General features: G+C 44.4%; 1 protein-coding gene across 2 annotated transcripts in view; it reads left to right on the top strand.

Moving 5' to 3' along the window:
• VWA3B (von Willebrand factor A domain containing 3B) overlaps positions 1 to 18,599 on the top strand; it is a 232,069-nt gene that overhangs the window by 30,987 nt on the left and 182,483 nt on the right. For both annotated transcript variants that reach the window (XM_037736937.1, XM_037736936.1), the window contains exons 6-7: positions 4,804 to 4,973; positions 9,106 to 9,221. In XM_037736937.1, coding sequence (XP_037592865.1) covers positions 4,804 to 4,973; positions 9,106 to 9,221 — 286 coding nt within the window. The remainder of the gene's footprint in view (positions 1 to 4,803; positions 4,974 to 9,105; positions 9,222 to 18,599) is intronic.

The following is an 18,599-nucleotide window of genomic DNA, read 5'->3' as shown; positions in this document are numbered from 1 at the left end:
GGCCACCCCAGTGAGTTCCGAATTCATCCAGATAGCTGCAGTTTGCTCTGAACAGAAAAGATGGAAAGCTTAAGGAATGTTTTGAACAGCAAATATAAACGCCCAGACTGTTCCTGCTGATGATAGCCTGCTGCAGGTTAGCGTCTCCCTTCATGAGCGGGTACTGAGAGGAGCCAAGAAATTGAGTGTTGTCCTGTGTCCACAAATGAACATGCAAGTCTGGTTCCTGTACTAAGTCCGCATGAGGAGTAGGGCTGAACCACGTGCTTGGTCATGGAGAAGAAGGATGCCCAGAGAGGCTCCCAGCCCCCTCCAGGCACAGGCTTTGCAATCATGGTGGGCCAGGAAGACTGGAACAGGAAGCAACGACAGAGGGGGGCCCTGAGGTCTAACAAGAGCCCGTGCAGAGGGGGAAGTCTGTTGAAATCCTGGCTCTACTCATAGCACTCAAACAGTACTATTGATAGATGAATTACTGTTGCATCCTATGAAAAGGAACCTGGCTCATGGGGTGGGCAGCACATGGGGTTCTGGGGACATGTTTGCAGGTTGAGGGGGTTGACATCCTCAAAGACCAGGTGTGTGGACCAGCACAGAGTTTCTGCTCTTCAGTAGCCCTGGTCCAGGACATGCATCTTTGGAAGTTGGTAGCTTCCCAGGCCCTATGAGGAAGGGTGGTACACAGGATGAAAGGGAAGGCTATTTACCCAGAGCCCTTGTTCTAAGCTGCCTAAGAAGACTGAGGGGCTTTGTGTCTCTGCCAGGACAAGGCCACCTACCCAGAAGACACCTGCATTTCTGATTCTGTTCCTCTCTTCCATCCACCTGCCTGCACATATCTGTTTAGTTTTTGGTTTCTTTTAATCATATTTCCTGGGAGGCCAAGTGAGTGGATTAAAGACAGACCCACATGATTTCATAAAGAATCTTCACTGCTAGACTGAAAGCCGAAGCCTGGCCACATTAATCCACGACCCTGGCAGTTCATTTATTTCCTTGTAGTGGTTCAGGCAGGCATCAGATCTTTTTGTTTTTGTATTTCTGATGCCTAACAAGGGGTCTATAAATGCCTGTTGAACAGTAAAGGGTTGGAAAGGAAATAATTTTGATATTCTTATGTTTGAGGGGAAGATGTGGGTCCCATTTTCAAGCAATGGCATAGAGTTGAGTTTTGTGAATTGAAGGGAGATGGCCTGTGTGGGACTGAACAGGTAAGTCTTGTAGGACCCTGGTGGGGTTGGCAGGTGGGGACAGAAACCCTGAAACCTGGGAGGCCGGAAAATTGGAGGTGGTGAAGGGTGTTAGAAGGGATCTGAGAGGTGAACTAGATCAATACCATGGGGACAGTCCCCACCATGGAGGGAATCAAAAGATCAAATGGGCTGAGACAGCAGAGGGCTCTCACAGGTACAGGGGGATTTCGGAGGTCAGATCCGAGGTCTGGAGTTGGCCAGAAATGTTGTAGTGTTCAAAGTTATATGCAGAACAGACAGAATTTTGCAGATCTTTCACTGCTGTTCTGATTGACTTTCTTTTTGCTCTCTGAAGAGTGAAGATTTTTATACCTGGAAGCCTAGGGGATGAGAGCACAGGCTCTGGCCAGTGGGACAGAGGGCAGTCAGAGTAGAAACGCACCCTCCTAGTATGTTTCTTTCTTCCCCCAAAAGCTGCATCTAGGAAGATGTCAAGGACTCCTTGGCGGGGCAGAATGCATGCTACTGTGTGAAGCTGCAGAATGAATGGTCCAAATGTAATAAAGCATTTCAAATGAAAACATAAAGGCTCTCCCTACTTGATGTAGTGTGAAGTGGCAAGAGTTTTTGACTCATTCTAAAGGAGCGGAATGGAACTTATGTATTTTATTAAATTCAGTGCAAATCAGCATTTAGGGAAATGTGGTCAGTGAGGAATCTACTCCAGGACAGAAGGCTGCTACTGAGCCTCAGGACTGGCCTTTGCCTTCAAGAAGCTCAGAGACACTGGTTAATGGTGCAGATTCCCATCAGGATAACTCCCTTAAGCCACACAACCTCCTGGTCCCAACTTTGGGTCAGTGGTGTTGGTAACAGGGGGTAGGAGCCTGAACCCTTGAAGTAAATTTTTTCACTTCCGTCATGGGGTAATGATGGAAGTGAAAAAAGTGCCTGCCCAGGGCCACCTTCTCTTGCTTGATCTTACTTTCTGAATTCTGGGGCTCACATGCATCCCTAACAGGTGACCAGCCTTGCCATGAACAGCACAGTGTAGCCGTGGACAGCAAGGGCAGGGCTCATGAGGCTGGGCAGCCTGGGCTTACCAGCTCCAAGGCCAACTCAGTTTTCCTTTCCAAGCCTCAGTTTCTTCATCTGTATATTGGGGATGGTAATAATTCATGCTCCACAAGACTGTTGTATTGAGTAAAGTAATTTGTTTTAGTTTATCATCTCAAATAGCCAACAGTCCTCAAGCCATTTTGCTTTAAGAGGCATTTTGCCAGTTTGATGGTGGACAGGAATAGGTAGCATGTTTATCCTTTCAGTTTTTCTAAGTGTCATCACGTGAGCAGAAAGGGGAGGCAGAAAGACTGTGTGCAGGAGAGTGGTGGGGGCAGATAGGTGGTCTCCATGTAAAGCATGTCCCAGGAAATCTGTAGCACAGAGAGTTGACTGAAAATGTATGTGATTAAGAAGCTGAGTAATGAACTTAATGAATAGTGAATAACATCTCAGCCTTAGTAAGGGAAAGGAAATCCTGACTCACTGTTGGCTACAGCAATTTTTGGTTTGATGAAATCTCTAGGGAAAAACATTTCTGCACAAGAACTTCAGGATTTTGGATTATTGTCAGAGCAAAAAAGCTGAGTTTACATGACATGCAGTGGGCGTGTGAGGTGTCAGGAGCGGCTGACAGACCACCTCGAGATGTGTGTCCTCACCTTCCTCTTCATCTAACAAACCCTAGAAAATACTCTGCTCCCCTGTCTCAGGCCATGTGTCATTTAGATCCGTACAACAGGATGAGCCTGTCCTCATGCTAAACTTGGGCACTGACGCAGCTGGAAAACTCGCATAAATAATAGGGCTGCTAAGTGGAAGCCTTTTAAATGCGTCTCACACAAGGTCATGCATAAGACCAGGAAAAGAAGGCAACAATGCATCTGCTGGCAGAGCAGTGCTGGCTGTCTATAAGGAATCTGGAGAAGATGATTTCTTCCTTTCAGGGTTTTTCTTACTCCCAGTTTACTGACTTGAAGAAATTTACAATATCCCCTAGTCTTTTACCACTTGATAGGTACTTTTTAGAATCAGGGAATTGGTGTTGAAAGGCCTGAGAGAAAGAGGCCTGGGAGGGGTCCAGGGCTTTCTGTGCCTCACTGGTGGAGGGGTGTTTTTCAAGTAGCCTGATATCAGCTCCCACTCTGTCCTTTTCCTAAGTCCCAGTCTGGGCCCCACTCCCTGCCTCCCACCCTCACCCCTTCCGCCTCCTTGGCACACAGTCCATCTGTTGCAGGCAGAGCACTCCAACCAACTAGAAATCAACCATGAGGCCACTCCCACCCTTGGCCAGGTGAGTTTAAGGCCTGGGATAGACGCAGAAGTGAGGCCATTTGTTGACTATGTTCAGCTCACCGGTATTTGGGATTAGAGCAAGGAGAGGGCTGTGAATCCTAAAGGGATGGTGACATCTGTTTATCCTCTACCACAATACATTTGCTGGGGTTTCTTCCCCAGTTACATCTGGACACACTCCATCGGGACTTTTTAGGGCAGGTTGAGAGGATATGGATTCCTGGCTCTCCTTGGGTTTTTCACTTTCTGAGATGTATGGAAATCCACACATAGGTGTAAGTCATCCTGTTTCAACTCCATCATGAATAATAAACTGCATTATCTCCCTTTTTACAAGGGAAGACACTGAAGTTAGGTCATTCGCCTGAGGTGACAGAGCTCCTGGGTGGCAGGGGCAGGGAGTACTGCGAAAGCACCATCCTGGGAGGATTGAGGGTGGCAGGGCTGCAGCAGGGCGGGAGGGGCGGCTGTCTCAGGGCCCGGTTGTGGGTTCTCTAGCTCTCAGTTTAGCAGGTGGCACTTCTCTGGGGTTGTCTCCTAACTCGGGGAGGTATATACCTCCCAGAATCACTGGTTTAAGCTGTATGTGTGTGTGTGTGTGTGTGTGTGTGTCTGTGTGTGTGTGTGTGTGTGTCCTGAAACAGGGGTTGCTTATTCTCCCGGTCTTTTCATGGCCTGGTTTGGTGGTGAGAGGCAGGGCACTGCAGGCGGACCTGGCTTCTGACCAGCTGTGCACAGTCAGGACGGTCTCACCCCAGCCCCGGGCGTGCGAGTCTCTGCTGAGGTGAGCCCAGAGTTGGAGCCAGCTGGTAATGTGCCCTCCTTTCCATTTTCTGCCTCAGACAGAGGACACATGAGTTTGCATTGTGGGATTCTGGCACCACCATGGAAATGGCAGATAAGCTTCCTGCCTGCAGTGGCTGTGCCAGTGCTTCCTTCATTGCTTGACTTGAAAATAACAACTCTGATCCTGCGCAATGTATTTGTGGGCCAGAGGAAGTTCTCCAGATCTCCATATTCTTCTCATGCTGTACCCAAGACAATAGCCACTGCTGAGAGACCTCTTGGCACCAAGCCTCGAATATCTCACTTCCTGACTGGCCCTGATGTCCTCACAAAACCCTGGGCAGGGCTGCTATTCTTTCTGCCCATTTTTTTTTAAAGAGGTCATTTTGTAGAAAGTGTATTACTGATGAGTCTAGTGCCAGGCTAGGGAGTGTCAAGGAGATAAACCATTGGCACCACTGTTTTGCAGATCGAATCCATTTACTACTTTGTGGTGGGGGATGTTCCTGAAGAATCCAAGGAGCTTCTCCTCCAGAGTGCCTTGGAGAACCTGTATCCGGTCCACACAGTATCCTTCAATGCCAGAGGGGAAGGCACTATAGCTTTCCTAAAGGACCTGAGTGCCAAGACCCACGGCAGGTAGGCAGAAAATATGCTCTTGAGTGACAGCAAGTGGGTTGCCTGCTCACACGGGATCAACAGTGGGTCTTGCATTCTTCATGGCTTTAAACAATCTGTTGCTATGTTCTCCTCTTTCCAGTATTGTCTTTAGTCTCTCTGCACCTTTTCGTCTCCATCCTGTATTAATCATGCCTATTTTCCGCAATTCTGATGCTTTGACCTCTTGAGGCCCTGCTGGCCTAGGGGACCCTGTCCCTCCCAAGGCTAGCCAATTCCTAGAGATAGCAAATTACTCACTAGGGTGCACTTTCATATGCAAACCAACCAACCAGAGCCCACACTGTCAGTCCAGGCTCTCTCACTTAGGACCACTGTTCTCTACCCTGGCCACTCCAGGGCCACACACCAGAAAACTCAGGACAGCCCGTACACCCCAGAGCCCATGGAGATTATTCAAATTGCCAGTTCTAAGCCTGCTTACTCGTGTTCTCCTCTTCCTTACCTTGGAAGCTGCACTAAAGGCCCTCACCTACCTTTCCCCTCACTCCCTCTGCCTCCCAGCTCACCCGGTGCTTCCCTGTGTGGTCTGTGTGGCACGCTGTGCCCCTCTCTTCTTATGGGAACTGTGCTAGTCAGCTTGGGCTGCCATAACAAATTGCCACAGGCTGGGTGGCTTAAACAAGTATTTATTTCTTACAGTTCTAGAGGCTGGGAGGTACTAGGTGAAGACGAATTCAGTTTCTGGTGAGGGCTCTCTCCCTGCCTTGTAGGCAGCTGCCTTCTCACTCTGTCCTCACATAATGGAGAGAGAGAGACAGTGTGTGAGCACTAACTGGTGTCTCTTCTTCTTTCTATAAGGTCACTCATCCTATGGAATCAGGGCAGCCCTTTGACCTCATTTAACCTTTATTACCTCCTGTTCTATCTCCAAAAACAGTCACATTGGGAATTAGGGCTTCAACATACAAATTTTTTGGCTTGGGTTTGGGGGAGCATAGTTCAGTTTGGAGTGAAACTGAGTAACAAACTATCTTTTCAGTGGCAATAGGCTTATCTGTTGGCCTCACAATACATGAATAATAGTAAAACCTGCATTTTAAAACATATGTCCCTGCACCCTGGGTCTGTGTGTGTGTGGATAAATTTAGGTCCCTTGTAGAGAAAGACCAGCTACTTCTGTGGTTACAAGGAGAATTATAAAATCCTTCCTAATTTCTCCTAGAAATGGGTACAAGTTCTTCCCAGAGCACTTGTTCCTTAAATTTTTTTTGAATTGATACATATTTGTACATATTTATAGGGAACATGTGATATTCTGTTGCATGCATAGAATATAGAATGATCAAGTTGGGATTAGGGTGCCCATCACCTTATTTATCATTTCTATGTGCTGGGAACATCTTAAGTCCCCTCTTCTGGTTATTTCGAAATATAAAATACACTGTTGTCAACTATAGCCCACCCACGTTACCATCAGAACATTAGAACCTACTCCTTCTATCTCACTGTATGTCTGTACCCATTAACCAACCTGTTTTTATCCCCCGATCCTCACACCTCTCCCAGCCACTGGTATCTGTCATTCTACTCTCATCTTCATGAGATCAACTTTTCCACCTCTTGCCCATGAATGAGAACTTGTGATATTTGTCTTTTTATACCTGGCTTATTTCCTGTAATATAATGACATCCAGTTCCATCCATGTTGCTGCAAATGACAGGACTTCCTTCTTTTTGTGGCTGAATAGTATTTATTATGTATAAACCACCTTTCTTTAGCTGTTCACCCATTGATGGACTCTTAGGTTGATTCCATATCTTGACGATTGTGAATAATGCTGTAATAAACACAGGGTGCAGATATCCCTTTGATATGCTGACTTCCTTTTCTTTGGGTAAATACCTGGTAGTGGGATTGTTGGATTGTATGGTAGTTCTATTTTTAATTTTTTGAGAAATTCCCATATTCTTTCCTATAATGGCTGTACTAATTTACATTCCCACCAACAATCTATAAGACTTCCCTTTTTCTGCCTCCTCACCAGCTTCTGTTATTTTTTCTCTTTGATAATAGCCCTCCTAACAGGGAAAGATGGTATCTTGTTCTTAAGTGTAGGTGCTCATCACAGTCACTGGGGAGATTGTTAATGACACAGAGGCCAGGCTTTACCTTGCCAGCTCATTCCATGTCAGAGAGAGAGCCCAATATGCATTCTTCCCATCACTTTGCCTAATAACTGCCCAGAGAGCTTGATTGAAATGCAAATTTTTTAGCCACAGCCCCAGAAATTCTAATGTTCAGGGTCTGAGGAGGGCTAGGAATTGTCATTGTTAACAAGACTTTGGGACTCTGAGGACCATTGCCCTGGCTGCTCTTACAGCACTTTGAAATCTTTTAACATCAGGTATATGGCTTCCATTTTGGGTTCCTGGCCCCTTAAGTACTGAAGGGGGCTCCTTCCCCTAACCTCACTAGTAGAAAGAGAAGAGGCAGCTGGCCAGCCACCTGTCTTGCTGTTTTCTGATTAGCTGATCTGGGCATGCTAGAGCCCAGGGAAGAATTTTCTGTGAGAGATGCTGTGGTTCAGCTATTGACTGGTAGGCCAGGCACTGTGTGGAGGTGGGTTTTGCAGATAAGGATGAGGTATTGATGTCTTGTCCTGTTCACATTCTGGGCCTTTGCAGACAAGCCTAACCCATCACAAATAGTGCTCCTTCCTGCTCCACTCCCTGCCTGGATGCTCCATGGCTTCAGGTTGGCCTTGGTACACTTTTGGCTGTGGGGCCCCAGCTTGAGGGCAGTTATTCTCCAGCTGGAAGTGGCATGTCCTGAGTGGCTCACGTTGTAGGAGGCTGCCTGGGCAGGTGACCATCCAATGGACTCTGGCTTCCCCTGTGCCAGAGGCTGTGTCTGGGTAGAACCACCAGTCCAAGCACAGTGCTGTGCTCTAAGGCTCAAACACCCTGTCATCATGGTGAGTTGCTTCCGCACAAGAGAGACTGTATCAACCAGAGGAAGCTTCTGCCCTGTGCAGGGCTTGGGGCCTGCTGGGGCAAACCTCACCCGTCTTGCCCTGTAGGGCAAGGGAGCTGGACATTTCTGCTCTGGATGAAGCTCCTGCAGGAGTTGGGTATGACCGGGCTAAGAGTCCAGTGAGGGCCACCGGAATGAGGCTGACTTTTTAATTGCCATCAAGTCATTATTCCAGTCTCACCTGAAACTGTTTAGGAAGAGACAGAGGCTTTCCATAGCCGAGGTGAGGCCTCTAGACTTCTCCCACCATTTCCATCCTGAGCGGTGTTTTGGGACTTTCTCTGAGTTGAGTGTGTGGTGCTAGGAAGAGGTGGAACTCCTGCAGGGCTGGAGGAGCATTACTTGTGACTTCCTCTGCCCGCCTGAAAGAAATGTCCTGCTATTTATTGACTTTTTGAATTCCAGTTAAGTAGCTTCAAGGGTGTGACTTAGCCCATCACCTGTGCACTACATCAATGCTTGCAAACTTTCATGTGCCCGTCAGCCCCCTAGGGACCCTGTTAAATGGATATTTGGACTCCACAGGGCTGGGCGGGGGCCTGGGAGTGTGTATTCCTAACCTGCTGCTTCTTGGACCATACTTTGAAAAGACAGGCCCTAAAAACTTGCCCACACAGAAATGTTTCTCATTCGTGCTCAAGTCTGGCTCCTGGGGAAGTTAAAGTTGATTGATGCACATCAGCAGCAGACAAATTAGGCAATGCTGTCTGTGTCATGAACTGTCCTCACTGAGCCCACAGATAGGTACTACTGGGGCCCCTCATTAGACCCCTGGCTTGTTAAAGCTGTGTTGACAGGATGGAACCCTGGGAGCAAAAGAAAGAATATAAGCATAGAGTGTCGTTTTCCCAGGACCAAGAGACAGAGCTAATTTACCCTCTAATGAAAGGTGAGTGGTCAGTTAAAAATCCCACATCATTCACAATTCTTTGTGCTATTCCGCCTCCCTGTTTTTTGCTTGTGGAATTGCCAAGGCGCAGGGAGAAGACGTGACCATGGCTAAGAAGATGAAGATGTCCTATGCCACAGAAGAGCACATTCAGTCCCAAGAGAAGGAACAGGCGTGCACGGACACCTGCATACTACCTTCCTGATGAGCATCTCTTCATGTTTCAGATTCCACGCCTTTGCCGAGAGAACAGAGTGTGTAGAATTTCCTGCATTCTCCACAAAAGATGGTGACTATGTGATGACTTGGAATTCAAGGAAACTGAAAGGAAAACTCCCTCCAGGTACCTGGAATTCAAAACAAGTGACGTAGCTTATGTTCCGAGTAGCCTCAGATGATGTGGATCATTAGGAAGTAAAGTACGAGGGAGAGACTCACCATGTTTTTTGTATATTATTATTAATGTGGTGCAAGAGCAGAGTTAATGAATATTAGCGGTGAATTTGTCAGCCTAGCAACCAGGCATAAGTTTAAAACCCAGGAAAATGGCCTAAGTGATGTGTGTTTACTAACTTGAGAACCTTCTGGGGATGTGGTCCTGGGCATGTCAGTGCTGGAGTTAGTTCTTGGCAAGGCAGAGCCATTCTGCTGTGTGGATTAGTTGGGAGGCTGCCGAGAGGGTGCCTGCAGTTCTTGGGGGCGGGGGGGGGGGGGGAGGAGGGTTTCTGCTGTCCTCCTTGTGACGAAAGCAGGGCCTGTGGATGCAGCTTGAGGGACTGGCCTGCCCCTTGTGAGGACTGAGGCCGCACAGGAACCTTTATGGAGGCCGAATGAACCTCCCCTTTCATTCAAAGAATGTGATCAGAGAACTTAATGAACACAGAGAATGAGGTCACCAAATCAGTGGGAAATAGGCTGTGATTAAAAAAAACAGTGGAGGTTACTCAGAAAGCCAGGAGATGTAAGTTTCTTTTAAGCTGATGAAATTGCAAAGTGCTGAAGACTGAATAAATCCACTAAAAAAAGAAGGGAGGAAAGCTGTTCGATTGTCGGATGAAGTGACCTGGTGGGTCATTAGAAGTCTAAGAAAGCCCACCCCCACTCTCCCCCTTTTTAAATTATCAAACAGATTTCTAGCTTCATTATAAGGCAGAGGCTACTCTTTGGGGATAAGAGAGAAGCCGTAGCAACAGCTGCTTGAAAGATTTACGTAATGGTGTTGCACAGGCTCCCAGGAGAAGGTTAGGTTGTCAGATGGAGATAAAAGTGAGGATGAGTCATAAGCCTGTTCCTGACACACACTTTGTAGATTCAAATTCTTGGTGCCCAAGCAGAGGAGGGGAGAAGTTCCCATAGAGTTCACTGGAGGCACTACTTCAGGTAACTGACACCTTTGTTCCAATTATGAAGGGGACATCTCCACAGAATTCGAGAAAATGCCAATTTATAGGCAAGATCGATGCTAATCTAAGAAGAAATTAATTCAGGATGTATGCCATGTCTATTGAAAGTAATTTACAAGATTAAGCCTAGTGGGCAATGATTTAATCAGGGCAAAGAATGTGAGATGTTACTAGCAACCGAAGGTGGGCCGATTACTGGAAATGAGGTTTAGTCTTGGTCTTTGGATTCCTTGGCAAATTAATTATAAAGGGAAATACAAATTGCATAGCTTACATTTTCAGCAACTACCATTTTACCAAACCTTTGAAGCATGCAAATTACATACAAAAACATTTTTCTTAGAATAAAATGCTCAGCATGGATTGCAGTTCTCAATCCATTTCAGTGATCACATCTGAATTTAGGGGGAGAGTCCCAAATCCTAAATACATGATCTTGTCTCCTCTGTCCATCATCACAATGTCCCAGAAATGCCAACATTTTAACCCCTCCCACTCAGCAACTGCCCAGAAACCTTGACAGACAGTTTTGATTTGGAAAATGTGTGATATCCCACGTCACCTGGGCCTCTGAGGCAGGTTTCTTCCCTTTACCTGATCACATCTCTCTCCATTGCCACATCAGCTGTTTCTAGCGTTTTCCAACATCACCTTCCTCAGGTCACCCTCTTGTTTGGTGGGGGAGTGACTTCTTACATTATTTCCCCCTCTACTGTATAGAAAATAGCGACTCTCAAGTAAGGGATTGGAGAAGCATAGCTCAGAGGACTGTCCTGGCAATCTGAAGGAATTTCCTGCTATTATTGACTTTTTGGATTCCAGGTAATTGGTTTTCAGGGTATGACTTACCATGACCTCATGCTTTGTGCCAATACAAAAAACTCTGCAGTTAAGATAAAGAATATATATTTTTTTAATTATTGCAAATTTTATATAACATAAATTTACTGTCTTAACCACTCTTAAGCCAGCAGTTTCCCCATTCTACTTTCTTTCTGTCTCCTTTCTGAATAGACTACTCTGGGTATCTAATAAATAAGTGCAATTATACAGTATTTGTCCTTCTGCCACTGACTTATTTCACTTAGCATAATGTCCTCAAGCTTCATCTATGTTGTAATATGTGTCAGAATTTTCTTCCTTTTTAAGGCTGAATAATATTCCATTGTATGGATATACCACATCTTGTTTACTCATTCATCTACCAATGGACTCTTGGGTTACTTCTACCTTTTGGCGGTTGTGAATAATGTTATGAATATGGGTGTACAAAATATCTCTTTGTAGATTCTGCTTTTCATTCTTTTAGATATATACTCAGAATAGAATTTCTGAATCATATGTGGGGATTCTATTGTTAATTTTTTTCCAGAAACCTTCATAGTGTTTTCCATAGTGCATTACATTCCTACCAACAGTGCATTAAATTTTCCACATCCTGGACAACACTTGTTATATTCTATATTTTTGATAGCAGCCATCATAATGGGTCTGAGGCGATATCTCATTGTAGTTTTAATTTGCATTTCCCTGATGATTCATTTTTTTAATCATCTTTTCATGTGCTTATTGAAATTTTGACTGAATATTTTAAAAAGTCAAAATTAATGCCACAAAAATCCATGATGATGAAAATATCACAATTTCAAATAAAGACAGTCTCCAACAAGACTCTGTGAGACCATATTGGAGCCTGAGGCAAGAGGAGAAATGTGTGCCTCTAAATATATGTTTTTATTATTTGTAATGATAATTTGTTTCTAGGTTATTAAGTTAAAGAATATTGAACAATTAAAATGTGTATTAATATATTATTTTAAATTTAAGTATTTGGGGAGTATATTTATATTTCTTGCTAAAGCTTTTATTCATCACACATACTTTCAAAGTTGCTTTCTCACATTTCTTATAATTTACAATTCTGAATTGAAAATGAGATAAGAAATAGACTTAGAACATACTTTTTAACTGATGAATTTGTTTCCATCAAGATTAGGAATGTAAAATGAATTCTGTTTTGGTATAAATAAAATACTTAATGTAAATTTTAATATTCCTACTTTTTAATTTTCTAGTATTTTTTCAACTACTTTAATGTTCTGGGAAAAAATTACCCATTGCAAATCCATGACATCATGTGTGCAGGGAGGTGCATTGTTCCCGTTTGCCTCTGGCTGCAAGATGGCTCCAGGTCGCCCTGCTCAGCAGGCCCCCCCGCCACCTTCTAACCCCATCCACATCCCTCTTCCACATGCTGCACCTCATTTTCAAGCTCTGTCTGAATGTCTTCCATCTCTTGGGCAGTGTGCACTTGCTCCCAAGTAACCTCTGGAAGATGCTCCTTAGCTGCCCTCCTCCCTTCCATGTAAACATTACCTTTCTAGGAAGCCCTTCTTGTCCTCCTGTTGGCACTTTTAGGCTGCTTCTTGAGGCATCTGCTGCAGCATACAAGCCACAGACAGGACAGTACCTTTTAATGGTAATCTGGGAAGGTCCAGAAACCAGAGCAGACAAGAATCTCTGTTCACAAACTCCTGTATGCTAGACAGATCCGTTAACAATTCCGTAACTGTGTTTTTTCATGAGCTCACCCCCATTTTCTTACATACTGGGAGAAAATGTGCAGAATCCTTGTTTTCCCCTGCTGTGTATGCCCCCTGAGCCCAGGAAGCAGAGAGTGATGACTAAGGTAATGTGAGTGGGGCAGGTGGCGGGGTTGGGGGGGACAGATCTCATAATATCTCATGACATGGTCTCTACTATCTGCAGCTCCTGAAGCAAATCTTCATATTTCTAGAAAGGAACAACTTTTCACCTGCGTGAGGGTGGGGCTACATTGCTTACCTGCACTGGATTCCCAGGCCCTTGGAGCAGCTACTCAGCTGAGTGGTCAGAATCCCAGGGCCCCAAAAGCTTGGTGCCTGAACCTGGGCACTTGGTGGTCATCTCACCTTTTATTTCCAGGGATGACTCCCTGCCTTAGAGATTCTGCTTCCACCCAGCACCAATCCATCCCATCCAGGAATGTTCCACCAGCCTCAGATGGGCTCCCCTCCTTGGGGAGGGCAGGATCTTTGGCTTGGATTTACAGAGTGCAGGAGATTTAGTCTGGCAGATGCTGCTGACTGGAAGCTGCCACTCATCTTTTAAGCCTCTCCTCCTCATAGCTGTCCTTCCCCTTGGCTTTCAGCCCAGAATTGGCTGGGCCCCTGCCTCTGTTCCCACTCCTCGGGGGAGGTAGGTGCTCTGTTGAGGACCCAGCACCTTCCTTCCCATACTTCTCTGCATGAGGGCATCCCTGCCTCTTTTTCTCTTCATGAGGGGCTTGGCTGTCTGCTGGAGAGGGTAAGGGGCACCAGTGGAACATAGATTATTGTGGGACCAGAGCAATGCTCCCTTTGGGTGCTCCTCTGAGCCACCCAGCTCCCCACAACTTATCTTCCCTTCTCTGTTAATGAGTGTAGATTCTCTTCATGGCCTATGTCTACCATGAAATAGTAATATTCATCTTACCCATAAGCAAAATAAGACAGAGGCATATAAACCTTCCCTGAACTCTAGGCATTTGCCTTGGAAAAGGTCCCTTTCCAAGACTGGGCAACATTTTCTCCATTCTTGCCCTGGGGCTTAAGTTTCCCCTGCCCACAGTCTTGTGGCATGTGCCCCAGGCCCCCTCGCCAATGGCCAGTTAAGAGGTGGGCCAGATGGGCAAGTAGCAGAGCCTCCATGCCTTGGCACCTGTTTCTCAGGGAATCTGTTGGACATTCCTCTTACCTAGCTTCCAAAAGCCTTTTAAATATGGCAGCTGCCATTGACTGTGGTGACACTTTTCATTTGCTCTGTTGGCAGAGTTTCATCTGGTGCTGCTGAAGAAGAACTTTTTGCTTCAGAATCTGAAACAGAGGCCTGAAAAGTCATCTTCTGTGCTCCTCTATTTTTGAGTGTATGTGTCCGTTTTGCACTGCTATAAAGGAATAACTGAGGCTAGGTAATTTATAAAGAGACATTTATTTGGTTCAGGGTTCTGCAGGCTGTGCAAGCAAGACACCAGCATCTGTACAGCTTCTGGTAAGGCCTCAGGAAGCTTCCAATTATGGTAGAAGGCAAATGGGGATCCAGTGCATTAGGTGGCGAGAGAGGAAGTGAGAAGGCGGAGGACGCAGATTTTTTAAACTATCACATCTCATGGGAACTCATGAGATGGGAGGGCACCAAGTCATTCATGAGGGATCTACCCCCATCACCCAAACACCTTCCACCAGGCCCAATCTCCAATATTGGGAATCACATGTCAACATGAGGTTTGGAGTGGATAGACATCCAAACTCTGTCACTGGGCATTCTTGGGAGTCAGGGAAACTCATCTTTTTTTTTTTTTTTTTCCCTGAGACAGAGTTTCACTCTTGCCACCCAGGCAATGGTACGATCTCAGCTCACCGCAACCTTTGCCTCTCAGGTTCAAGCGATTCTCCTGCCTCAGCCTCCCGAGTAGCTGGGATTACAGACATGCGCCACCACACCTGGCTAATTTTGTATTTTTAGTAGAGATGGGGTTTCTTCATGTTGGTCAGGCTGGCCTCAAACTCACAACCACAGGTGATCCACCCACCTCGGTCTGCAAACTCATTTTTTAAGGAAACTCAAGTGGCCTTCTTGCTGGCCACTTTGAACCTGACTAGGGCTTAAAAGTATTCTGTGTTATTCTTTGAACCTTAATCTTACCACAGTGTTCTCCAGGTCAGCAGTGGCTTCCAGGAGGCCACACCCTTCTCTGCTCACCAGTCCCTCATGGTCTTAGCCATCCCCTCCAGAACAACTGGCTCCAGTACTTTGGTTGTGTAGGTGACACTGCCTGAGGTCCTGGCAGACCCAAGTGAGGCCCCCTAAGTGGCAGATTTGAATATCTGGTCATGAAAACAAGGCTGATACTTAATTTGCTTTCTAGAATTCAGTTTAATTTTTTATTCCAGTCTCCTTCTGTCCTCTGGATGGGTGGCAAATTAAGCTCAGTCCCTGTCCCCATCCCGAGGTTTACCCACAGTTTGGAGTCCCTAGGCAGTGTTTATGCATCAAGAGGTAGGGTCTAGCCATTGGATATCTGTTTGGAAAGTCACCCTATAAATACCTCTTGTTCCTGACTTACTGCCGCTTCAGGTGGAACAGCTCTCTGCGGCCCCTGTGCTGGGCTGTGGATGTGGAAGTGTTTTGTAGACCCTGCCCTGCCTCCCCGGATTCCCCATGCGGCCTTCCTCCCAGGGTGCTGCAAAGTACTGAGGCCAGTTCCTGTCTTCTCTTGGGGCCTGTCTCCTGTTCTCCCCCAAGCCAAAGGCAAGCTCCCTTTTATCTGAGAAAAAGCCTCGCTTCTTTGTCCTGCTTCTTCAAAGCTACCTGCTTTGTAAACCCTAATACATCCCATAGGGGTTTAGGCTTAAAAAAGCCAGAATGTGTCTCAAAAAAAAAAAAAAAAAAAAAAAAAAAAAAAAAAAAAAAAAAAAAAAAAAAGGAAAAAAAAAAGTTTACATGTTTAAAATATTGAACCCATTGTTAAAAACACATTTCCATGTGTCTTTTTTTTAAGAAAAAATTTAAGTTTGTCTAATTATGGATATGAAAAGATATACTTCAAACTGAGTTACCTCTGGGCACAGGACTGGGTAGAGGTACACTTTGATTTTCTCACTTTCTACTTGTTTAAATGATTTGCATTTTCAAATAAAAACAATTAGTATGTTCTGTGTGTACAACAACAACAAAAAAAAGCCAGAATGTTGTACATCCTACTTCATCTTTCTACGCTGCCATAGGCCTCCCTGGGGGCAAGTTTGCAGTGAGCCTGGTATTTGCTTGAGTGTGGAGGAGGAGATAGAGAGGGGAAAACAGATTATCATTGCAGAATATGATCCAACCATTGTATAAATGTGACCTTCTATAAGTGCAAGGGGTATGATGCTAAATCCTAACACAGATGGGTCTTCTGCGGAGGTGGAGACCACTGAGATAACTTGATTGGTTACTTTTTTTTTTGCTGTTCTAAAATAACACCTTAGGAATAGATGCTGGAGAATGATAAAGGAAGAGTTGGCATGCTCTTGAGTGAGGCATGAAGCTCTAGAGTACAATTCGGAAGCCACTGGCTGTATGTGGCTGCAGAGCACTCGGAATGGAGCAAGTACAAATTGAGATGTGCTGTGAATGTAAAATATGCATTAGATTCTAAGGACTTAGTGTAAAACATACAAATCATCATATTAACAATTTCAAATATAGAGGATATATTAAAATGATAATATGTATACATTGAGTTATATCAACTATATATATGATATATATGTATATATATTATATGTAGAGTTGTTTGTTTGTTTGTTTGTTTGTTTTGAGAGGGAGTCTCGCTCTGTCACCCAGGCTGGAGTGCAGTGGCACAATCTTGGCTCACTGCAACCTCTACCTCCTACCTCCTGGGTTCAAGTGATTCTCCTGCCTCAGTCTCCCCGGTAGCTGGGATTACATATGCCCACCACCATGCCTGGCTACATTTTGTATTTTAGTAGAGATGAAGTTTCAGGATGTGGGGCCAAGCTGGTCATGAACTCCTGACCTCAGGTGATCTTAAACTGCTGGGATTACAAGTATGAATCACTACACCTGGCTCTTTCCTTTTTTTAAAAAAAAAAATTCATCTTTTCATGTTGCCTTTCCATCTCATTTTTGAGTTCTTGAATTTCTATTTTCTGTTCTTTCTTCATGGAGATGATGGCTTCATATATATATTTAATTCACAGAAAAATGTTGGATCATAATTGTAAAGACTCCTCGGTAACATTTTTAGTGAATGTTCTTCATCACTTGGTAGTTTTGCTGTTCTTTTCCCCTTGTTTCTTACAGTATCCTTGTTTGGATGCTGTGTACCAGCTTCTCTTTTATTGATCACCATGGGATGGACACAAGCTATCTGCAGGCATATCTTATGGGAGGAAAGGTAGGGAAGGGACTAAGATAGCTATCCATGCTTCACAACTCAGGGGCTCTCTGCTTTTTCACTGCTGCAGGGACAGAGTGGTTCCTCCATGTAAGTTTGTTTTGGGTGATGCTTTGTAGAAGCTCTACCTCTTTTGCCTCTCTTAACGAAGTAGGTAGATTTTGCTGTTAGCACTTGTCATTGAGGTTCCAGTATCCAGCATTGTTAACAAGGCTCTCCTTTGACTGTAGGTGAGGTATTCCCTACTTCCTCAGAGCTGCCACAGCCCTTTTGACCACTCTGGGTACACATTCTCTTTGCCTTCTTCTGCATTGCTTCTGTACCATCTCAGCTGTTCTCCACAACCCTTATCTGTATGTTACTTTTGTCTCCTAGCTTGGAGAAAAAAAGGTGTTTGTGTTTTCTTTTCCATTCTTTTCCCCTCATGATTTCTAGAAAAGGAAAACAATATTGACTTATATAGCTTTGTTCATCCTGGAAGTAAAGGCTAAGTATAAATGTTCAAAGGTGTATGAAGGCGTGGCTCTAACAGCAAATGTGGACTGTGACGTCTTCATTGACTGTGTGGAGTGGACATTGTCAGTCATGTTTTTTGGTCATATGGTTATGTGGCATACAGTATGTTGCTACTTATTTAAATAAAATTGATTAAGTATCATTTGAATACTTAGCCCCTCTATTCTTAATTTCTCAAGTTCCAAAATAACTGAATGTGTGATATACAATTCTGTTGTTTTAAAAAAGAATATAATTTATAAATAGAAACTAACTTTTCTCCTTTGTTTTGTTCTCTTACTACTACATCAGAGTACATCTCCTGATGTAATTAATTAGAAACCATGATATTTCTAATTATTGGACCAGGGAAGTGTTGCTAGGTGCATGCATATATTATCTTATTTGTATGAGGCTGGGGGTTTGAACCCAGGCTATCAGGAGCACCTGACTATATTACACTCTCCAGATAGAGTATAGACAATTTGGAAAATATGGAGAAAAAAGGAAAAGAAACATTCTTGCCATCCAGATATTTACACTGTTGAATATTTTGGTGTATTTCCTACCAGTCTTCTCACTATATACTTAAAAAATAAAGCATAAATAGATTATTGAACAAATTGAATATTGAATTTCTACTTAATATAGAATCAAGTATTTTCCCACATTACTATAAAACATTTGCAGTTGACATTAAAAATATAAAATACTTCATTAAAGTAATATATTAGAAATTTGTTAATCATTGCTATTAGACGTTTGGGTAATTTCAATTTTCTTTCACTATTAGAGGTCATACTGCACTTATCTTTTGTGTGGTGTAAAATCTAAACTACTCCTT

The sequence above is a fragment of the Cebus imitator genome, unplaced genomic scaffold (genome assembly GCF_001604975.1).
Source record: "Cebus imitator isolate Cc_AM_T3 unplaced genomic scaffold, Cebus_imitator-1.0 Scaffold31, whole genome shotgun sequence".
Lineage (NCBI taxonomy): Eukaryota > Metazoa > Chordata > Mammalia > Primates > Cebidae > Cebus > Cebus imitator.
The sequence above is the reverse complement of the archived record's forward strand: the minus strand, read 5'-3'. Positions and strand labels throughout refer to the sequence as shown.